This window comes from Oryzias latipes, chromosome 7, assembly GCF_053564925.1.
Source record: "Oryzias latipes strain Hd-rR chromosome 7, Olatipes_Hd-rR_3.1".
NCBI lineage: Eukaryota > Metazoa > Chordata > Actinopteri > Beloniformes > Adrianichthyidae > Oryzias > Oryzias latipes.
The window spans coordinates 4,354,509-4,378,893 of NC_136243.1; the positions used below are offsets into that span (position 1 = coordinate 4,354,509).

At 41.0% G+C, this 24,385-nt stretch overlaps 1 protein-coding gene across 4 annotated transcripts; it reads right to left on the reverse strand.

The window, feature by feature from the left end:
• Positions 1 to 399: 399 nt before the first annotated feature.
• LOC101162989 (6-phosphofructo-2-kinase/fructose-2,6-bisphosphatase) lies at positions 400 to 23,056 on the reverse strand. Of its 4 annotated transcripts, none has more exons than XM_023957045.2 (14): positions 22,888 to 23,055; positions 18,855 to 18,980; positions 12,874 to 12,970; positions 12,134 to 12,200; positions 11,649 to 11,723; positions 11,496 to 11,552; positions 10,821 to 10,942; positions 10,326 to 10,533; positions 9,122 to 9,268; positions 7,431 to 7,535; positions 5,501 to 5,630; positions 3,509 to 3,571; positions 2,124 to 2,188; positions 400 to 1,117 (listed from the first exon to the last, which is right to left on the reverse strand). In XM_023957045.2, exons 1-14 carry the CDS (start codon positions 23,009 to 23,011, stop codon positions 1,058 to 1,060), a joined length of 1,446 nt encoding a protein of 481 aa, XP_023812813.1. In that variant the 5' UTR covers positions 23,012 to 23,055; the 3' UTR covers positions 400 to 1,057. The 4 variants fall into 4 exon arrangements, with proteins under 4 accessions (XP_023812813.1, XP_078806198.1, XP_023812814.1 ...); XM_078950072.1 differs by lacking the exon at positions 22,888 to 23,055 and adding an exon at positions 19,059 to 19,237; XM_023957046.2 differs by lacking the exon at positions 3,509 to 3,571 and having other exon boundaries at positions 22,888 to 23,056.
• Positions 23,057 to 24,385: the final 1,329 nt, after the last annotated feature.

Here is a 24,385-nt window from a genome sequence, read left to right on the forward strand (position 1 = left end):
TAAGTCTTCATTTGGCAGGTTTGTGTTGTGCTGCTGAGTCAGCTTCCAGGTTTAACAGCACGCCAAAACCCTGTATAGTAATAAAATGGAAGCCTTTGAGTTCATCTAATGCTACTTTGTTTTTGAAGTTCTCAGCAGGTGATATGGGAATGAACCCACTTGCTAGTCCAGTTTGTCATCTGGATTAATGATTTAACAGTAAATTGGACATAAAACAGAACTTGCGTATCAATTGACCTGATAAACGAGCAGCAGACTGCAGCTGCAGCTCCAGCATGTTTCAGTCTATGGTGATGAGCCTGAAGCGGATGAGAACTTCCTGTGTTTTTCTGATGGTGAAAGCTGGATGCAGTCAGTCTGAGAGCTGCAAGTGACAACAGTCTTCCATCTGCACAAAGGTTTGTGTGGGGAAAATGCTGTTTTTAATGCTGGTCCAGTGGTCTCAAAGATGCAGGAAAGCCTGTTTCCTTTGAGATGGGAACACATTCGTCAGGATGATGCATTTGTGGGAGGAGCAGCTGAAGTCAGATTGCAGAAACCGACTAGCGGGTAAAGTGTCTTTATTTCAATAAACTGGATCCCCAGCTCGGTCTGGCTGCTGCTCCTGGTCACATGCTGCAGTGAAGATGGCGTTCCACTCCAGACTCTCCACAAATCACTCAACATATGGTTGTCATGGTCACTGGTACAAACGGCAACAGCCTTCCTGTCTGCTAATCTGCAGAAGACAACCTGTGCATTTGTACTTATTGAGTCTTCCTGTGAGGAAGAAAGGATCCAGTTTTGAAAATGGGAGCACCTCGCATTTAGGTCTGTGTGCTGTGGAGATGGCAGCCGGAGCCCAGAAGCTCCACTGGACCAACTTCAGGGTCAAATTTCTTTGTGTAGAGAAGTAAAAGATGCGATTTTTAGGACCAGAAAAGAACTTCTCAGCAGAAATCATAAAATGCCCATAATGGTTAAATTCCACTGGGTAAGTATTTCTGACAGCATTAAGATGAAAGGAAACGGCTTGAATGTAAAACTCCTGGGAAGCAGAGTGGCAGAGCTGCGTCCTCTACATGTGGTCTGGAACCGTCTCCAGGGCCTCCTCTGGGTCTCTGTCCACGTCCACATTCTGACAGACAGGAAGAGGACGGATCCTTATTAGAAAGTTGTTTACATTCATTTATGTCCACACAGGAATATTGATTCTGCTTATAAATATGCAGATTAAAATACAATAACGTGAATAAAAAATGAGAGGTTTGAAAAATATATATTTTTAAACACTGTAGAATTTATGAACATTACTAAACTGTAAGGAAATGTTCTAATAATCCTTTACTTTTGAATTTTCAGTGTTTCAATGAAAACCTTTCCAATAGATCTGACATGTTATTTATGTAACAAACTGCAGGCCAATAACTTTTAAACATATGTTGGCACTAACTCCAAAAATGTTTTCATAACAATACTGCACAAGGAAAATAGGCCAAAGTTGAAAAAGTATTGTAACTGTATATGTTTGAAATATTTGTGGTTTGTCATAACTACAGCCATAAGATTGGATACGTTAGAACAAAATATATGAATGTATAAGAACTTCACACCATTACCATGTAAAATACCGGTATTTTGGTTTATTTGTCTTTGGTTACATTCAATTCAACTTTATTTAGCTCATGCAACAATAGCTGTCTCAATGGGCTTCATGCAAGAACATGAAATCATTAAAAATGTCATCATCAGACGGGGTCTGAGTGACTTCATGTAAGTTAATTCTCTGATGGGGCTTTTATTGCATGTAAAACTACATGTTTTAACTTTTTCTGTAGTTTGGTAATTATAGTAATATGCATTTTCCACAATTGAACATCGTCATTATTCATTTTTTTCACCCCGTTTGCATTACTTCTCATTCATAGCTGCTCTTTCAAGCAACCATTAATGAGAACCCAATCTCACAGAAAATCATTATATTTTTTCTTTCAGTTCATTCAGCCCTCGTGTCTGATTTGTTTTTCCTCTTGAATGTGTCTGTGGTTGAACAATCGCACATGAAACATGAACTCTCCATAAGAGACCCAATGAGAGACAGGAAACGGCTCATGCAGCCTCTTTGTGGATGATGTTCAGCATACCTCTGGCCGGTCCCTGTGAGTGTTGACAGCTTCAATGTTGAGGAAGACCGATTCCACTTTGCACCCTGAGGGGAGAAACATGGTGAGGTGATGCTCAGGCATGACGAAATCCTGAATAGTCTAAGTGATCTTCCTACAGATTACTATTGAAAGAACAACTGTTCTCATTGACCACATCTACACACATAATCCAAGTTCAAACCATAATCTGGAGAAGGATTAGATTTTACGATGTGTTGTAATCATAATCTGAACTGTCTGTGTCAGATGATAAACTGATGGAGGCTGGTTCATTAAACCTTGTCACATAAGCAACAAAATAACTGAGTTAGGTGTCAAGACAGACTGCAGGCATCTCCTAAAGAGATGATTTAGTCCAGAGAGGCTCTGCTTTATTTATTTATTTTTTAAGTTTTTTAATTGCTTTTTTAACAGTGTTTTAAACACACACACAACACAAACACTGCCAGTGTACAATTGAGAAACAGCATAAATACCCACATACAGCAACAACAAAGAAGGATTCATCCCAAGAATGCAAAGAAAGGTTAACAATAGTCATCAGATGAGAGGCTGGGTTATCGCCTGATTAAAATGATCCATAAAGGTCCCCAAGTCTTTGTGAATTTCTCCTGCCGACCTGTCAGTTTGTATCGGATTTCCTCAAGGTACAAACAGCTCACCATGTCGTTTAGCCATTTACAGAATCTAGGGGAAGTAGAAGCCTTCCACTCCTTCAGAATAATCCTCTGAGCTATAATCATTCCAAACATGACTGCCTGTTGAGTTGAGTGGGACAGATTCTGAGTTTTCCCTGAACAACCAAATAATCAGAACATTGGGAGTTGTTTGTACATTGTAAACTGAACTAAACAACTTCAAAATATCAGACCATAAATGTGTTAGCATGGGGCATGAGTAAAATAAATGAGATAAAGAACCTATACCGGTTTGACAGCGGTTACAGGTTGGTGAAATCTTGGTTGCAATCTTGTTTTGGAGTAATGCAAACGGTGGATTACTGTAAACTGTATGAGTTGAAGATGTGCACTTATGGATCCCTTTCAAAGTGCTTAACCACAAACTAATAGGGATTTCTATTCCAATGTCATCAGCCCACTCAACCTAAATGTGAGCAGTTGTTGGTGGCCTATAAAAACATCTGACAAAATTTGAAATCAAATTTTTAGATGTCGACGCTTTAATCAAAACTTTATGAAATTCAGTTCTTGAAACTAAGTTATAGATTGTTTAACAACGTCTGATTTGCAAATACCTGAAAACAGAGATGCTTCGCTTTAACCCTGAAGTTTTAAACCAACAAATTATTTTACAGATAAAGGAATGCAGACAGAGAGGAAAGCTGAGACATAAGAGAGACTGACCGTAGGCGATGGGGGTCAGCTTTAGCACCGTGTGGAGAGGACACTTCAGGTATGGCAGCTCATCTGACACACAGTGCATTCATTTAACCACAACACAAGCTTTGGTAAAAAAACAAAATCATATTCATCTAAATTTTGTGCAACAGCAAGAGTTTTGTTTGCTGAGTTTGCTCAGTTTCTTTTTTGGGGTGGGGGAGCCTAAATTTTTAAGTTCACATTTCAGTTGGCTGGGGGCAGTTCAGGACTGGCACGCAGGAAAGCTGGGGTCACTTCTCAGGGCGTGCAATGAGCTAAATCCAGTGGGGGCCCTCAGGTGAGACCCTGAGCACTGCTGCCTATCTGGGTCTACGTGGGCCCTTAGAGTACAGGGTTGTGTCAGGAAGGGCATCCGGCACAAAAGCTCTCTGCTGAACCGCCTGTGCGGCTCACTGAGCGCTGATTCACTGTGGCCACTCCTGACAGGAGGGGCCGAAGGGTGAACAACAACACATTTGAACTTTTTCACAAGTTACACTTTAAGGCTAGAGATTTACTTTAGAAACTAGTGGTTTAAGATGGTTCTATAGAAGGTTTAAATCTTGAACAAATTCATTAAAATGCTCTAGTCTAAACCTCATAGAGTGCACAGAAGTAGTCTCCATTTTGTTCTTTGTTCATTTTTACACAGTTTTAATGTGTTCTCACTGTTTTATACATTTTCTCTTTCTGTTCTATCTGTATGTGCTTCTTCTTTGGGATTGTTTGCACTTCTACTGCCTTTTTTCTCTCTCTCTTTTTTTAGTCACTTTATTTTTTTCGTCTTAAGGCCCGTACACACCGGGACGAATATTCGCCAGCGTTTTTCAACACGTTTTTTGTGTTCACACCCAGGCGATTTTCGCTGACGATGAGCCGAGCGAACATGCAATTTCATTCCCTGACATTAGATGGCGCCTAATGTAAAACAGAAATACTCCTGTACACAAGGTGGCGCTGCGCAACTTGACGCTTCTTAAAGTCGCTTTTCACTCAGAAAAAGAGAGCAAGTATTTACGCGCTTGTCAGAATAAAACAGAGAAAACATGAATATTTCAAGCACCAGTAGCTCCAGCTCCAGTTCCAGCGATGAAGAAATTATAATTCTGTTGAATGATGAAAGACGCCGGAAAAGACGTCGATTTTGGGTACATCACATAGTTACGAGAAGAGAAGAACATGGGGAGTTTTATCGACTGGTACAAGAGCTGAAAATGTATCATGAGTGTTTTTCGGGGGTATTTTAGAATGTCCGTCAGTGAGTGCATCTTCTTTCTTAGTCTTATTTCTTCGCGGCAGTGTAGACGCTACTTGGCGTCTATCTTCTTCGCTGGTATGTGTGCTCAGAAAGACAGTTTTGTGTTTGAGCGCCCCCAAGTTGTGTTTTACTGTAACTTCAGAAGCTCAAGACACGTGTGCAAATGCGCCGTTCTCATTGGTCGTATAGTTTTTGACGCGGTGCGTCAAACCAAAAAAACAAACCCTAGGCGTTTTTAAAAAATGACGCTTTGACGCGTGGCGTTTTTCGCGTGGGTGTGCACACTCACATTGGTGCCCTTTGTTTAGTCACGAGGCGTTAAACGCCGGGTGAATATCGCGCACGAAATTTGTCCCGGTGTGTACGGGCCTTTTTATTTTATTTTTTATTTTTTGAAGTTAGATTCCCCGTTTAGACTGGAGTTTGAAGAGAAAAAGGATTTCAATTTCCATGTACGTGAAAACATCATAGAGATTGACAATAAAGTTGACTTTGACCTGGACTGCAGACTGTCTGCAGATGAAAGCTGCTTTAAAAGCTACGTTTAGACTGAGGCACATCCCATCCTCTGTGATTCATGGCTGTTTAACATGAGAAGCTGGGACTTTTGATGTGTGGTGGAATTCCTGCTTGGAGGTTTTACTTGTCCTGCACTCTGAAGATCACCATAAAGTGAGTAAAAAAATAAATAAATAAAAACAAAAGGTTTTTTCTCTCACCATCACTTTTGTTCAGGAAGTATGCCAGCAGACATCTCATCACCGCTTGATGACAGATGACCAAAACATTTTCCTGCCTTTCCAGCTCCATGATGACTGGCTCCAGGCGGTGGACGAGGTCCTCGTACGACTAGATATAGAAAACCATTGGGATGGTCAGCTTCTCTGACACAATCTCCAGCCAGAGACACTAAAAGAAAATGTCATGACTGCCGCTGCCCCTCCCTCTCAGCGGCCGCTCATCAGGTCTGATTCTCCTCACCTGTACGCCTCAGTATTTAAGCCTGCCACGTAGTCTCAGTTATTGCCGGAACGTCTAGCCTTTTTGCCTGACTACCAGCCTTGTTGTTGTGATTTGAGCTGAAGTTCAAGTTATTAACCTCACGCCCTGTCTATGTTAACGCTCCAGGTCCTCAAGCCAAACAACTTACCTGTCACGCTTCCAGAGACCAAGCATTCTGCCTGCTCGTCAGCCGACGCTCTCACTCCGTGTCTTTCTCCACAAGACTGCTATTCCAAGTCGGATCCATCCCAAGAATCTCACATTCCCGGCTCTGGCCTCTAGAGGACTTCTTCATTCAAGGTTTCCACGCTTCACCCCCCCCTCTCGCTTCTCCCTAAGCGACTGTTTTTCGACTCTCCTCTCAGTCTGCTGGCGGCTCCCATCTCTTGCAACGCCCTCTGGTGCCTATTCCGAGTACTGCAAGCTCCAGCTCCCCAGTCTCCTCAGCCGAATAAATATTAAGTTACATTCCTGGGTCTGTCGTTTTTGGGTTGGTCCCCAAGATCCTCCCTGACAGAAAAACTTTAAACTGCAAATAAATCATGAGGCTATGTTCACACCGTCCTCAACAACACGTATTCAAGTGATGGTTTCCAATGAAAGTCCATGTAAACTCCTGTATATGTCCGCTGTGGGTTTCTGTGATCAAAACTCGTGCATTCATGTGTCGCTACACAAGTTTTACCTCTGTCTTTGGGCTCTGCATACAAAACGCACTTTCATTGAACGAGGATTGCTTTGACCAATCAGGGACTTGGATTTGGTAATGATGTGTGGATAGTATCCTTTTCAAAACGTGGAAGTGCCAACCAGTCAAAAATTGATTAATTGCATTTTGTGCCCGGCCAGAATTGTACAACACCACGTATTTCATGTATCGGAATAGAGCTGTGAAAGAAAAGCCAGGAACAAGATTCACCAGACATTTCTCACCAAGCCTCTGCCTCTTCCAACTGTGAGTACATGCGCTAGTATCAGGTAGTGACAGACCAGCGTAAATACCATTGCTAAACAATGACAGCTGTGAATGTAGCTTCACATTAATGTGATGAATAGAAACCAGGCCGTCTGGTGAAGGAGATGCTTTTCTCAGTTTTCTCCAAATGCTTTTTTATTCGTTTATTTATTTGATTGGGACAGTGCACACTAATGAACATCCATCCAAACAGTGATTGAATTCAATCTAGTAGAAGGTTAAAAATCAATGTTTACTGGACTGATTTGCTCTCAATTAAAGCTTGTGTAAGAGTGGGTGTGGCTGTCACAGGAAGAGCATTTTGTCCAAAAGCTGTTTTTCTGCAGCGGTCTCAACAATCCCCTTTAGAGGAGGTCCTGGGAGCAAACTTAAGCTATAACAAAGTTGCATTTTGTTGTTATTTTGTGGGGAAAAAAAACACATTTTCATTGTTGTCCTTCTTTCCGCTTTGATGTGCAAAGGATTTTCCACCGAAACCACTTTAGATGTCTTGTCAAGACTCAACCGTCTAAACGTGATCAAAGCAAACATACAATCACGTATGCATATGTGTATCTACATGAACCCAAACAAACACAAATGTCATCCTGTGTGCGCCACATGTATCAGAGTACCACAAACACCCCAGACAGAGCTGGAAACACAACAGCTGTCTGCTGGGGTTTGCTTACCTCTCCTTTAGGATAGCGGTATCGATATTTGTCTTGGTCCCTCAGGGCGAACTCCTCAGGGAAATGCTCTTGAATCTCCTCATACGTCATCTCCTCACAAACCCCCTGAGCAATCAAAGAGAGACGGGACAGCTTCAGTATGTTCACCCAACACCAACTGAAAACACACAATGGGTGAGAGTCCTGTCCATGACAAAAACACACCACTTCTGGAGGAAAAAAAGATTTGGAAGTGAAACTTCTGAGGAAGAAAGAGGAAAATCCTTACGGTTGCTTTACTAAATCAGGGAAGATTTGAGCAGCTATCCAATGAAAGAAGGTTTTTTTTTTAACCGTAGTCTTTCTATTTTACTCATGGACCAATTTTACTCATAGTCCTTTAGTTGTAGAAATAATATATGTTCAATTTAGTCTATTTAGTCTTTTCAGGTTCAGGAAGAGATCATTGTGATCTAATTTGCTGCAGAGCAAGGAATGTTTTTCACAATAAATGAAGAACTCCACTCTTCCTGAAACAGAAATGTACATCCTGTGAAAAAGGAAGAAACCATGTCGTCAAATACCACACAAACAGAAACGTGAGATGTTTTTGTTGGTAAAGCAAGGCAGTGTGCTCAAAACTAAATAGGAGGGAGAAGTTCCAGCACATTTTCCACCTTCAATTTGAAAGCCATGGTATGGGGGTGCAAGACGACATACAACATGGTAGCCTACAGTCGCTACCCGCCCTCACCGCCCCCTTTTGAGCCGTCCCAATGGCTTAGCGGCTGCTCCACGCCCCTCACTCACCCTTTCTGTCTGCCACCCTAGTCAGAGCTTCATTTCATAAAAACCTTTCTTTTCAAAATAGCGCCTTTTCTGTGGGTTTTGTCTCCATAGCAACTATTTAATTTTTTGGGTTACCTGGGGATGACAAACAGGTCTATATCATTTCTAGAAGGAAACGTTTTGGATTTCGTTGACGACTGAGTTTTTTGGTTTACCACACCCACATTTCTGACATGTTGACATTGTATGTTATATTGTTTCGTTAAGCGATTAATGTGTTAAATGTTAACAAAACTCTGGTGAAAAATGTGCGAGCCACAAGGGAACTCCACTTTTGTCAGCTTGCCACATGAAATCTATAAATCTTAAAACCAATTTTTTATCTCACGTAGCTTCCTAATGATGGTCGGGGAGTTAGGAGGTGATGGATTGAAATCCCTAGGCAAAGTTTAAATTTGTAAAAGGTACAAAAAGTTGTGTTTTTTTTTAAAGAACATTAAAGATGGTGGCGTCTTCCCAAGGACAAAAGTCAACTTCAGTAGTGGTTGTAGACTTAACTTTGTATACTTTTGCAGGTCAATGTAAAACCACAGATCACCCAACCCATTCACAACAGCATTGTCAAAAGAAAATCAAAGAAAGATAATCATAATTTCTTTACAAGCTGGGATAAATATCAAGCAAGAAGCAAATTCCAACACTGAAAGTTTAGAAACACACGACCCTGATCCCCCCCACACATACGCACATACACACACGCATAAACAGCAATGAATAGGGAGGAAACGCTACATCATGGTAGACACACCTCTTTCCTAACTATTAAGAGAACTTCTTTAAAAATGTCCTTATTCTTCTAGTATTTGGTTTTTATTACACAATCAGAGACAGTAATAGAAGTCTGAATGGATTTGTTTCCTCACAGCATCTATTTCATTCAGGGCCTTCCACTGTTCATACTGCACTCCCAGAAACTCTGCCGTCTGGATGGTCCTCTTCATGTGGCTTGTCCACACCTTAAGGTCGCTGATGCTTTGGTCACGCATGTAGTCACCCAGAGCAGTGGCAAACTGATGGACAGACAAGAGCAGGGAGACAGAGTAAAATCACAATAAATGAAAGAAGATCAAACTCAAGTCACTGGGCTGGCAAGTCTTTCCATGCAATATTGCTGATGATGCCAAACTCTGTGTTTCTGGTCAAACCTGTCAAGTCATTTGTCTTTTACTCTGTGTCCTATGATGCAGATGAAACAGTCCTGACTCACGTGTGTCAAGGTTTCTTTGAGCAAAACCAAGTCCTCTCTTTTGGTTACCAAACTTGACAAACTAGGAAGTACCAAATGTTGCAGTTTCTCCTAAGGCCACTAGAGGCAGAGAGCTTTCTGCAGATTTTTGATGTGGATTACTATTTTTTTATTCATGACCCTGGTGGGAGGTAATTAGCCTTTTTGACTTCATGAAAGCTCAAATTTGCAGATATTAAAGGGAGAAGGCGTATATTTGTATAGCGCTTTTCTACCTTCTTCGAAAGCCCAAAGAACTTTACAGTCACAGTTCCATCCACACACACCGATGGCGGCTCCACTGCTGAACACTGCCGGGAGCAATGTGGGCTTCAGTGTCTCACCCAAGGACACTTCAACACTAGACGGGAACCGTATCTACAATCTTCTGATCAGAGGTTGACCACTCTACCTCTGCATATTAAAGGAAGCGTCCTTCTAGTTGGCAGGGGGGTTGACCAATGGGGGAACCTAACAGAGCATTAGCTTTTCCTCGTCCCCCAGTTGGTGTTCTTGGACACAGTGAACTCCGGTCAATGCCCCTACCCCTTTTAGCCGGGGAGAATCTCACCAGGGGGAATTTCACTGTATGTTTTTGGGCAAGACTCCACACAATGCAGGATTTGTGTTAGGGGCATATTGTAAAAGGCCCTGTAACAAATCCTTGATAAATGTGAAAGAATTTGTGCTCATAAACTGTTTTAAAGCAAGTTAAACATCACACAATCTGATGGGAGCAAAAAAATGCAGCAGCCCCTTGGAGCCAAAGGCTGAAAAAGTGCAGATGAACGTCCTGCTTTAGGGAATAGCAAACAGCAGTGTTATGGATTCAACAGTCTGACCTTCGTCCCGCGATGGGAAAGCCCGGGGTCTCCTCCAATGCGGCCTAAGAGGTTGAGTTCACTTTCCCCGTGACGACACAGGTAGATAGATCTGGGGGTGACGTGGATGTTCATGAGATAGTACACAATCCTGCTTTGGATGTGGTCCTGGACCTTGTTCACCAGGTATCTGCTGCCCACATTGAAGATTTTGATGTACGACAAGTTCCTGCACCACCGGAAAACATGATATCAAATCTCCAAAAACTCTTTTAGACTGCAGAGAGATATTGTTGTTTTAAACTACTTTCTATGTTAATTTCACCCAAACGTTTATCTTGATCATATTTTTCACATTTTCTCAAATCGAGGATTTTAATCTTTCAAGACTGATCTTATCTAGTTCAAAACCAAATAGCCTCCTTAAAAAGAGGCTGAACTAAATTGATCATTGACATGGATGTTAGGTTAAGAGCATTAGACAGGAAGACGTGTGCCTCTGAGGAGTACCAGTACCTGTCTGTGTCGTCATCTAGGGGAATGTAGGTCTGCTGATAGCATTCAATCCTCTTTAGAAAGTCAACTAAAGCCTCCTCTTTGTCACAGTCAGTGTAATCTGGACTTGTCAGCTTTACTTGCTGTTGAGAGACACACATAAAATCCTGTTTCCTTGCAAATGTGCACACAGAAAAAATGTGCGTCAATTTAAAAAATGTTTTTCCCGTTTTTCTATATGTATTGAGCGTGAGGAATCACTGTAGCTTTGTAAAATTTAAAAATCAAAGAACCTGGTGATTTAGTGTCCTCAGCTGACCTTTGGTTTTGAGAGACAATAATGTTGCTGATCTGATGCAACCAAATCTAAGTGCACCCTCCATGTAAGAGGCATTGCTTTATTGGGTCAAATTTACATTGGAGCAGCCACCTCATGTGAAATAATATAAGTTACTTCTGCACTGAAGACACTTTGACCTAAGGGGGAAAAACCTGGATAGATGTTACAAGTCAAACCAGCATTGGGACACAATTGAATACAATCTTTATCCAAGTCAAATGCAAAACAAGACACTGAATGTGTCAAAAATGCTAATAAATAATTGCATGGCTTAGTTCTGTCAGAATTAACTAACATTGATTTCCTTTTATCCGCTCTGGCATTCATTTCCAATTCAACATCTACAGTTCACTTACTTTAATATTTTCAGCAATAATTTCTGGATCATCACAGATCGACTCCACAAAGAAAACCTACAAAGGCAGGAACCAAAAAATAAGTCCAGTCTGATTTGGTTGAAATATTTAAGCAAACAACAGAGACCAAACGTGGGGAAATTCTTCTTCAACCTTGTAACCGTTGTCCTTGGCAAAGCTGAGGATGACCTGTCTGCGCTCTGGAGTGGTGTTGGTGGCATCAAACACCTGGAGACAGTCAAGGTTTAGTTGATAATGTACATAGTCCAGATTATTTGAGGGATTAAACTGATCATGAAGCCAGGAATGTCTACTTTCATGGGAACTTCAATAGCATTTGTTCTGGTTCCTTTACAGCAGTCAGTCTTTTTATTTGTAATTTGTTGAAGTGTGAAGTGGAGTAGCTCTCTCGGCTGCTTCATGAGATGTAAATTGTCGGAAGATGTTGGTTATAGAAAATCTAAATATATTATTAATTATTATTATTATTTATTATTTGTTAAGCAGGTAGTTAAAGGTTCAACACAGGCCTGTGTTCAATTTCTTTAAGCTTATAAGAAAACATTTGATAACTGTTTTTATAAATTACTTAATGAATTAAATGTCGCATTCGAGATTTGAGATTGGAATGAACTTACCGCAACCTGACCCTGGTACCTTGTGAGATAGGTAAACACATCTTTTAAAGCAGCAGCAACACATGTCCTGTGTTCAGAGGTAGAAACAAAAAAACACCCAATTATTACAAAGTTTAAAAAAGCACAAACTAACATCCATCCATTTTCTTAACTTGCTATATCCCTTTGGGGTCACAGGGCCCTGTCTGTTTTCCTTTAGAGTAACCAATTAACTTTTGAATCTATGAAGTTTTTGGACTTTTGGAGGAAGCCGAAGTGCTCAGGTTAAACACGATTATAAATGAAAGGATTTAAACCTGTATTAGGCCTTAATAGTGTTTTAGAAACTACAATCAGTGGGCCAAAGTCATCCTGTTCTGCTCCATTCTGATCATCCACTGTCAGACAAACAGATCCATGTTCATCTTTGTTTTCCTCATCTGAGCTGGAATCTGGATCTAAACTGTACGGCTGGATAGATCTGATATTGCTGCCATTTTTGTTGCACCAGTAATGTTAGGTTGGGGCGTGAGGGGCTGTAAGCTAGTGGAAGAGAATGTAAACAAATGGGTGACGGTATGTAGGCTTGGTCAGACTTGGAGGTGAATTTCTTATGAACTCCTGCCACTCTACAGAAACTTTGTCTCTAGAAAATGATACTAAAAATGGCTTAAAATGGCATAATCATAATTAAAAGACCACTGGAAACACTTTAGTATACAGATCAAAAGAGGATTGGAGTGGGACTTTTAGGATCCTACTTGCGTATCTCCATTGCCTCTGTGTTGTCAGGGCTAAAGAATTCATAGCTGTTGTAGGAGCACGTAGCCTCTCTTCTGTATTCTCCAACATTGAAAGCTGTGAAACAAAGAAAAAAAGCAGTAATGTTGTAGCATTGCCACACAAATATAGGATTGTCATTTTGCTGTTGGGATAAAAAAACAGTAAATACTTTCCAAATTATCCACCAATATTAATGGTCCAGTATGTCATTAAGTTTCCAGGTGAGCACATTATAATAGTTTGATTTGTATTTGGTTTTGGATTATGTTTTTGTGGACTACAAATATGGCGGCCAAGAGACTTCCTGCGGGTGACTTCCGGTCACTCAGGTGTGTGGCTGATGACAGCTAATGACAGCAGAAAAGAGAGAAAGATGGGGCCAAGCAAGAAAAAGGAGAAACAAACTGGCTGGGGTGATGTTTGACTGCCGCTTGAAGGATGGATTAAAGCAACGGATGGTTCTATGGATTAAAAAAGCTGAGGAATATACCGGAACTTTCTGCCACACTTCCTAAGGTCTTCCTTCACCAGAAAGTCTCACGATTTCCATCACAGCTGATCCGGTAAGAAGTCGTTGACCATCAGAAGGCGGACGGAGCATCACAGGCCCCACTATCTTTGAGACTGCTTTGTCCAGAGGGACAAAAGACGCCAAAGAAACTTTAGAAACTTTAAAGTACTGTGTAAATAAGAAAAAGACTGGGTGTAGTTGAAGTTGTAAGTATATGTGTATATTTCAATATACCACCATTACCTGGGAAACCTCATTGTGTTGGAGTTGTTTTGAATAAATGGAGAAAAGGAATCAAGCACATTCAGTTAAAGAAGTAGATCCCTGATTAATTTTTTTGTAAATACTCTCATTTAATGCTGAGTGTTACATATGGTGGCCAGTATGGGGACTTATTTGTAATGTAGTGAATGTGTTGTTTGATTTTTTTTGGGGCATTTGTATTTATTTAAAATGGCAACTTCACAGAAACAAAGTCATGATGAAATGTTGCCAACCAGGATTTCACCAAATGCTATGTCTGCTGTAGATCCAGATTTTACTGCTGGAACTTTTGTCACTCATCGGTCAAATTCAGCTGGGGAAATATCATCTTTATTAAGTTCTCTTTATTTACAAAATGAGGATGAGTTGTATATGCATGATGATGATGAGTTAAATGATGAGGAGCAAAGGGTTGTGTCTGAAGGAGCTAACATTACATTAACTAACCAAGGGGGACAGCAAGAACAACTGGGGGATGTTGATTTAAAGCAGGAGGTGTTATCCTTAAGAGATAACATAAAAGAATTGGAGGACAGATTCAGGGACTCTTTGACCAGCTCCCTCAACAGAGAAACCCATTTCAGAGATTATGTGGAAGCTAGCTTGGGCAAACTAGAGAAAGCTTTTACAACTAGTGTAGAGCGGCTAGAAAAGGATAAACTGTATGCTACGTCGTGATGAGCGTTGGAGACAGCAAATAAAGTCACTTGAAACTGTTAATTCTCCTGTAGCCCAGAGAACCATAGCCACTTCCACTCCAGCAAGTCCCGTTGTTCCATCCACTCCAAACTACTCACAGCTTTCACGTCTATCTGATGCAACCCCATATTACACCAAACCTCCTGTTCGGTTGGATTTCCCTACATTTGGCGACAAAACTGATTATGATGCACTAAGCTTTATCGAGCAATGTGAGAACTACCTGGATCTTAGACCTTTACCCAATAATGAGCTATTAGGCACCCTTTCTGCTGTTTTAAAAGGGCCAGCTCTGAGTTGGTGGAAAGCCACAAAAGCTGATGTACTTGACTGGTTAACCTTTAAGGAAGCCTTTCTGTCTGCTTTTCTCCCCACTGATTACATGAACGAGGTGGAAGAGAAACTAAGAGTAACCATCCAACAGCCTGATCAGTGTATAAGGGATTTTGCTTATGATTACAGAGCATTATGCCTGAAGTGGAAACCAGACATGTCCGAAGAAGAAATAGTGCGTCGAATCTTAAATAACATAAATCCAAAGGTCGCTGGATGTCTACGTGGTACAGTGTCATCAGTTTCCCAGTTGATGAAAATAGGATCTATGGTGGAGAAAGACTGTACCGGAGTTAGAGATTACTGGCATAAGGTGCATTCTAGCTCAGACCGACCAACAAGAAGACCAATTGATAAAAAGACAACATCAAAAGGGACTGTTGGTGTCACCTTAGGACAGCCGAGCCATCGCAGAGACCGGGACCCAAGACTTTTGGTGGTTCCCATTACCATAAGAGGTGTGAGGTGTGAGGCTGTGTTAGACACTGGTAGCACTTATACCCTAATCAGAGACGGTTTATGGAGAACCATCGCTCACAAGAAGGAGTCAGGTCAACAGGGGGAAAGAACGAACTTTGTAATGGCAGACGGAACAATTCACCAGGCTTTGGGAAAAAAAACCATCAGGGTTGAGTTGCATGGAGGACAATGGCCTTTGGACATGCATATAATGGATGATGGACATCTGGCCTTCCCTCTGATTCTTGGTCTGGATTTTCTCACAAAGTCTGGAGCCCTTCTTAATCTTGCCAAAAACACTTACGGCCTGAAAACAGACCGTGGATATGTATTTCATGCATTCATTCCTCCCAAAGACTCTCCTTCTGTAAATACTGACTCTAATGTTCATTCATCTCTGCCGGGTGTTCATCTCTACTATGCTTTGCAGCCTGATGAACTTCCTTCGTGTTGGACTACTGCTAATACTGCTGCAGCATCATCATTTCACACAGAATGTCCTAAATCACTCCAACAGTTACCCATAAAATGGTCAACAGTTTCTGGTAAAGTTTCCTCAGACTTGCCTACAAATTTATCTGATATCACACAAGAACAAAATAAAGACCCTACTGTATGTGACCTACGCCAGTCCCACCTTAACCATTCTCCTCCAGGCCGCATAGGTTTTGAGACCTGTCAAGGAGTGTTCTATCGGCGGGCTCCTCGGAAAGACCAAGGCATGAAGTACCAGTTGGGGGTTCCAAAGTCACTGAGAGCAGAATTTCTCACATATTTCCACAATAACCCTCTAGGGGGACATCTTGGACAGTTAAAAACCCTTTTGCGAGTTTTGGAGGTTGCTTGGTGGCCCGGCATAAGAAAGGAGGTGTGGGAGTACACCAAGAAATGTCACATGTGTGAAAGTATGAAGGCTGTTAACATCAACCCAGCTGGATTATTGCAGTCCACCTCAGTGCACAGTCCAGGAGAAATGCTGGGAATCGACATCATGGGTCCATTTACCAGAAGCAAAAACTCCAATACTATGTTGGTGGTGGTGGTGGACTATTACACCAAATTGGTTGAAATGTTCCCTTCGAAAGATGCTAGAACACCTCGTCTAATCAAAATCCTGAAGGAGATTTTTACCCGCCAGGGGGTACCAAAATACCTGGTCTCAGACCAGGGTCCCCAATTCACTAATCATCTCATCAAAGAACTGTGTACCACAGGGGTGGTCATTCCTAAATTGACCACTAGTTATCACCCTCAGACCAATCTCACAAAACATTGCAACAAAACCATAAAGACCATGATTGCCTCAGTTGTTGGACAGTATCATACCACGCGGGACCAATGTATTCCGGAATTCCGCTTCGCCATAAATGCAGCACGTCAAGAGACCACCAGAAAGACACCTGCAGAGCGGGCCTTAGGAAGAACTATCCACGGACCACTGGAGAGACTCATCCACAAACCGCAATCTCCTGATCAGAGGTTGGCATACTCTCTGGTTGAAGGACAGTAGACGATGGCGGAAGAGGTTAAAAGGAGAATGGGGTTGCACCAGAAAAGACAAGCTAAGTACTATAATAACCGTAGGAAAGATGCGCACCTCCCAACGGGTGACTTAGTCTAGGTCTGGTCACATCCATTATCCAAAGCAACAGATAACTTTCAGCAAAGCTAGCGCCTAAGTGAGAAGGGCCAGCAACACGTATAAGAAACTGGGACCTATTAATTATAAAGTATGTATGGGTGACTCACAAAGAGAAGATGTGGCACATGTAGTAAACTTGAAAAAGTATCATGGAGCAAATCCCGATTAGCCATCAGCTGGAGGGGGGGCCTATGTAGCATTGCCACACAAATATAGGATTGTCATTTTGCTGTTGGGATAAAAAAACAGTAAATACTTTCCAAATTATCCACCAATATTAATGGTCCAGTATGTCATTAAGTTTCCAGGTGAGCACATTATAATAGTTTGATTTGTATTTGGTTTTGGATTATTTTTTGTGGACTACAAATATGGCGGTCAAGAGACTTCCTGCTGGTGACTTCCGGTTACTCAGGTGTGTGGCTGATGACAGCTAATGACAGCAGAAAAGAGAGAAAGATGGGGCCAAGCAAGAAAAAGGAGAAACAAACTGGCTGGGGTGATGTTTGACTGCCGCTTGAAGGATGGATTAAAGCAACGGATGGTTCTATGGATTAAAAAAGCTGAGGAATATACCGGAACTTTCTGCCAAACTTCCTAAGGTCTTCCTTCACCAGAAAGTCTCACGATTTTCCATCACAGCTGATCCGGTAAGAAGTCGTTGACCATCAGAAGGCGGACGGAGCATCACAGGCCCCACTATCTTTGAGACTGCTTTGTCCAGAGGGACAAAAGACGCCAAAGAAACTTTAAAGTACTGTGTAAATAAGAAAAAGACTGGGTGTAGTTGAAGTTGTAAGTATATGTGTATATTTCAATATACCACCATTACCTGGGAAACCTCATTGTGTTGGAGTTGTTTTGAATAAATGGAGAAAAGGAATCGAGCACATTCAGTTAAAGAAGTAGATCCCTGATTAATTTTTTTGTAAATACTCTCATTTAATGCTGAGTGTTACAATGTAGGTGATTTGATTAGACATCAGTAGCAGTGGTTGGGATTGTTCACGGTGAGTTTGATGCTTCACAGTTGGAAGAAGTTGGGTGTGAAATGTCAAAATAGTGCAAATCTCACCAAACTTGCTCCAGACTTTTTCTTTCACAGCTCTCTCTTGATATGAAAGACGTGCTAGGTATCATTTATTTCCAGCCATCATTAATTTCTCCTTCATGATCACTTTTCAAATGGTTTGTACTTCCTGGATTTAAAAAGCATGCTACCCAAATGTCTCTACCAAATCTGAATCCCTGATTAGTCAAAGTTCATTCATTCATTCATTCATCTTCTGCCGTTTTGTCCCTTTCAAGTCACGAGGCTGGACAAAGTTCAACTGGTTTAACTTTTGATTTGCATTCAATGGACACGCATTTTGTTCATAGAACTTAGAAAACTTTTCATTGGAAGCGGTCCCTCACTGGAACGTAGGTTAACAGGACAAAGCAAAAACCTCTCAGTTGACCTTTTCCTTGCTGGTTTTTATGACTCATTTAAATCTGTCCATTCCAGCCCATGCAAATTTATTTTGACACAGTTTGATATTTTACAGGCTACCAAAATGTTACATGAAGGTCCAGAAATGTTTTACCAAGACACAATAAGTGGAACTAACTACACATCTGTGTGTACATCCACTCCGCTCTGCCAGCATCTCCACCGTCTCCTGGTTTAGCCCCACCACACAGCCTGCCCTCTTGAGCCGGCAATTCAGTTTTTGATGTCCTCTTTGTCTGTGCAGCCCCCCCAACACACCACCAACAGTCCACGGTTTTATGTGGTGAGTTGAACCAGAATGTTTTACCAGAAGCTAATCAGCCTACATGTTTGTGTCACAGATGTATGAAAACATACCGACATCTCTGCATTGATCATGCAATCCGAAACTACACTCTGTTCTTTATTTTGAATTGACAGTAAACCGTCAATTTATGAGGAAAATAAATTAATCGATGAAATGTTATATGTAATATTATAAAAGCCATTAGTAAATATTTAAGATCATACTAATCATGTGGTGAAATGTAAACTTCTGTGTACTTTTGTCAGGTTTTACCTTTAGTCGAAACACCAATCCAGTTCAAGTATCTGGTGAGCTTCTTGGAGATGTACGTTTTTCCGCGTGCAGGCAGCCCCACCATCACTATCAGAGTTGGGGAATTGGTGAACTGGGGCACTGAAGCTGAAACAGAAAGCACATAAAACAGTTGATACTACCATTAATGTAGGATAGAAAACTCTGGCTGACTCCAAATATGACCTGCATGCAATGTCTATGAGAGACCCTCCACTCTCAAAGAAGAAGTCACAACCCTGAAACAGAAATTAAATTGAGTTCCTTGTTGTCTTGAATCTGTTTCTTTAACAAGATGCTGCCTTTTTATGTCAGGGTTTGGGTTTTTTGCCTCTGTTTTTGCTTCTGTTTTTCTTCTGTCATGAGTTGAGTTCTGTTTCCTGTTTTATTTTGAAGGTTTCCTGTATGTGTTAGTTTTGAGTTTCACTTCCCTGGTCCCAATCTCTCCTGATGGTTTTCACCTGTGTCTTGTCAGTTCTGTTTGTATATAAGTCTTGTCTCTGCCGTCCTCTTGTGCTGGTCCCTACTGTTGTTTGCCTAACTGTCTGAGTCTCTATGTTCCTGGTTATACAGAGTTTGTTGTGTTTGGTTCCCTTGCTCTGCAGCGCTTTTTGTTTTTAGGATAAAAACCTTTTTGACTTGGAACCACCTGTCTCTGCATTTTGGGTCTTTCAACAACCCCCCCAACCAGACATTTTAAGTGCAGTTTTTACCTAAAGGTAAACCTAGGTGTGTGAAATATACTCCAAATACATTCTGAGGATGTCACGAGACCCATCTTGTGGGGAAGCTTTGTTTGGGAACCATTGCGATATGGCCAGTGATTATTGCTTATGGGATTTATTTTTTTTAATTTAAAACAGTTTCTCCTAAGTCTCCAAACTCTCCATTAAATGTCCACATCAGTCAGGTGGTACAGCCAAACACTGATGTTTCAGGCATCATCATCATTTCCAGCTCCTCCCCCAGACGAGGCAATCCTTAGAATGCGCATTGAGGTAAGGCTTCCTCCACTACTCGGCACATCCCCATTGACTGCACAAGGGGACTAGACTGGGTGAGTGTGACACCACTCATAGAAAATAGTTTTCTGCCAGTTCTAACTAAACGAAGTAAACTTATTTTTTTGCAAAACCGGTGTGCTATGCTGCACCAAGACAACATCAGTAAGCAGTGATCGGTCAGAGTCAGTCTGGAAGTCCACACTCCTACCACTTGAAAGGGGCCTATATGAAATCTTTCAAACATACAACATACTTTTGAGGCATCTGATTGGTCAGTTTATAACATGAATAACTCTCTCTACAGAAAAAAACATCACAAATAAAGGAGGATTATCAAGAACATGTAAAATATTTATCAGATCCAGAATGGTTCTTCTGACCAATAGAATGACTGAGTAACAGCTGTTTATTTCTCTATAGAAGTCCATGGGATTTGGGCTTTTTGCAGCCAGGGGGTACTTCCTGTTTTGAACACCAGGGGGCGGGATCTCTCAGTCCAGTTCTCAGACACAGTAAATGCACGTGCCTCAAAGTCTGAGACAGAGCATCACATCACTGGCCAAGCCTGGTCTCCTGGATTTTGGATTCTAGATCACCAGATCCTGACACTCCTCAGATGGCCTCAAACGTCCAAAGTTGTTCAACCACGTTAGAGGCAGCTTGGGACCAGGTTCTGAATTTGTGGTGTTCAGGCTTTTTTATGGATACTAGTACTGTGACACATCAGACTCTCTTCATCCCTGGCAACCACAGTCATCCTCTCCATTCATTCCCCTTGAAGTGGAGCAGAATTAATAGCCGCAGGCTGTTTTTGCAGAGTTTATTCACTAATTTTACTATTATACAAAGGTTTTATTATTTAATGAATTAAAATTGACAGCATTTCACCTATGAGTATAACTCTGGTGGGGGTCTCCATTTTGTGCATGTCCCCCCTCTAACCTCTACTGAAGAACCGAGAACAGCAATGTCTGATGCCTTTTTTTCAGATCATTATCTTGGGAAAATAAGTTTTCCTTTCTTGTGATAGCGAGATGTTAACTCGTTATCTTGAGGAAACAAAATTTAATTCTTAAGATAACGGAATACACATCTTCAAGATCAGTATAATAAAAAGAAAAACAGTTTAGTGAAAGAGATCATGGGATCCTTTTCTCTGGTGTTTCACCGGAGAATTATGATCCTTTTTGCTCGCTATAAAGAGGCACTGCTTTTCATGTGTTCCCAATAAAGAACATGTAAAACAAGAAGGCCATGCACATCGGTGTAAAGATCATCTATAGCACATGTGTCAAACTCAAAGGCCCGCGGGCCAAATGTGGCACACCAAGTAATTTGTGTGGCCCACAAGAGCATACAATTTTTTTAATTTATTAAAACAAAAATAAAAATTGGCATGTATTTATTTACATCTAGGGAATTGTACTTTAAATATCCGATTGGGCAACTATACATTAGGACTCAAACACTGTCCATATAACCTAACCTGACTGAATCAAATGTAAAAGGATTTATGCTAGAGCAGGGATGTCAGACTCATTTTCACTGAGGGCCACATCAGCATAGTGTCTGTCCTCAAAGGGCCAGAGATAACTTATACATGTAACTAAATGTAATGGAAAAAAAAACAGGTTTGCTTGTTATTCTAGCATAAATCCTTTTAAATTTGATTCTGTCAGGTTAGGTTATATGGACAGTGTTTCAGTCCTAATGTATAGTTGCCAAATCCGATATTTAAAGTCCAATTCCCCCTAGATATGAATAAATACACAACAATTTTTATTTTAAGAATTTGAAAACTTCTATGGTCTCGCGGGCCACATAAAATGACATGGGGGGGCCGCATTTGGCCCCCGGGCCTTGAGTTTGACACGTGTGTGCTAGAGGAACAAGCAAACGTGTTTTCTATGCAACTGTAATTGTCACTTTAAAAAGATATAGTAAATAAATAAATGAGTTATTTAACATTAATAAGTAGTTACATTTATTTTTCATTACATTTAGTTACATGTATAATTTATCTCTGGCCCTTTGAGGAATACCACTATGCTGATGTGGCCCTCAGTGAAAATGAGTTGGACACCCCTGATCTATGGTGACAGGCGTCATTGATTACTTTAGTTATGGTCAGACGGGACATCATGTTGTCGGTCAGAACAACGTTCAGATAAATTGGCTATATAAAGAGAAAATGAGCAATGCTCATTGCCTCTGGTGGTAGGCGGGCGCCTGTGTTTGGCAGCGGAGCGACCACCAGTGTGTGACTGTGTGTGTGAATGTGTGTGTGACTGGGTGAATGGGTCTGTGACTGTAAAGCACTTTGTCCTTGTAGGAAGAAAGGCGCTATATAAGTATACGCCATTTACCAGAAAATGAGCAATGCTCAGTGTTCTCCAATGAAAACCTTTTTTTCAGTTTCCTTGCAAAACTCAATTCTGAGACCTAGTGTCTTGTTATTTCAAGAAAATGATCTGGAAAACATATAATCAGAAATGGCCGTTCCTGTCTTCTTTAAAGCTAAAGTCAGGACAGGTGAATTAGATTATTTTACCCATTAGATTTGAAATCTTTATTGTAATTAAAGCTATTTATAGCCCTTATTTGTTTAAAAGTGTATTTAAATACATTTAAATGTATTTAATTAACTGCTAAAAAATGTAGTAACCAATGTGCCATGAAAATAAACTTCCCACTGACCTAATTTGACAGGTAGAGTTATTGGTTTTAAAACTTTGAAGTTGATAAATAAATAGTAAAACTCTATAAAGCTAAAGCTCTTCTGTGTCTTTCTGTCATTGGTTCATCATGACCCATCAGGGTGAATGGCCGTCGGGTTTGTTCTTCACCACGTGGAAGTCCCTTAGATCCAGAGATGCCGTTCATAAGAGCCACATTCTAAAAGACCTCATGATCTCCTACTGTATGTCAGCTGATGTTTCACTTTAGCAAATTTGAGCGTGTAAAGACAAACATGACACTCGAGAGCTGTGCAACAGCGTCCGTGTACTCACAGCCTCTGCGTTTGTTCAGTCTGCTTTTCATCCATGGCACCCAGGTCTTCTCCAGAGGGTTCTGAGTCAGTGTTGCCTGGCTTTTTGACATTTCTTCAGCTTGTGATGCTGCTTCTCTGTCCATCACCTTGTTTTATACAGTGAGGGATTTTGAACTTTCTGACCCTGATTCAGAGCAGGAGGAGCTTAAGTGGTCAGTGGGGCACCTGTTTGGACCACTGCAAAACAAGCATGTTTGATTGGTTCTGAGGGACACATTATAACTCAGCAGTCATTTTCCTTTCACAAAGTGGCTGAATTATGAATAATGGGGCTGTGTCTCACCTACCGACTGCTGAACAGCTCTATGATGACTTTTAATAACAACTGTTAGCATCTTAAAGACATTTTTATGTGAAAGAGATAAAAAATGGAGGACATAAACTCTCTGATTTTTTACCAAACTGCTCTCCTTCCTATGCCCCCAAAAAGATGTGAATCTGCTTTAATATAAAAAAATACATACTGCATATCGGAATAGAGCTGTGAAAGTAAAAGCCTGGAGCTATATTCTCCAGATTTGCACCGCTTCAACGTTTTTGCACCAAGTCTCTGCCAACTGTAGGGGGCGGACAAAAAACTCCTTCCTGCCGCTCCCTGCTGGTCCGGTGTTGGTCTGGTGTGAACACCATGGGCTGAATGTGTGTTCATGAAACCATGCATGGCGTGAGGTTACACAGAAAACACATGTTGGATGTGAGAGTAGCATAAAGTGTTTGTGAGTGCGTTTGGGAGTGATAATGTGCCCTGCAACAGACTAGCGGCTTTCCAAGGTGTACCCTGCCTTCACCCAACAGTAGTACTTGTATACAGACAGGCTCTGGCAACCCAGTAACCCCGAAAGGGATACAGCGGGTTAAGAAAATGGATGAATCATCATCTCCCATTTTGAAGAGCTCTTTAGTTGACAATGTTTATGTGAAGTAACTAGTCTATTAGATAGATAGATAGATAGATAGATAGATAGATAGATAGATAGATAGATAGATAGATAGATAGATAGATAGATAGATAGAGTACTTTATTAATCCTGAGGTAACTTGCATATCCATCCAATTGCTCCAAAAACATACAACAAACCAAATATGAGAATCATAAAAGGATATTAAAACCTATTTTAGCGTAAGCTGCTGTTTCCTTTTGTGACCAACAGAAGATAACACTTATGCAAACTTCAGAAATCAATTACAACAGTCAGCTAAAGTCCAGCAGTGGATACCAGTGTTTGTAGAATATGTTTAACTCTTCAACTGAAGCAAAGGCAATAGGTCACATGATGAGAAAACAAAACTTCAGCCTGCTGGAAGGTCATCACTGAAAGAAGCGGTCAGTAATCATCACGGGTCAGTGACAAGAATGAGCCACTGACAAGGTCCTGATGGAGCAGCTGTACCAGTTCAATTAAACTAATACTCTTAATTTAGAGAAGGCAGGAGAAGTGGTGTACAAAACTTTTGGA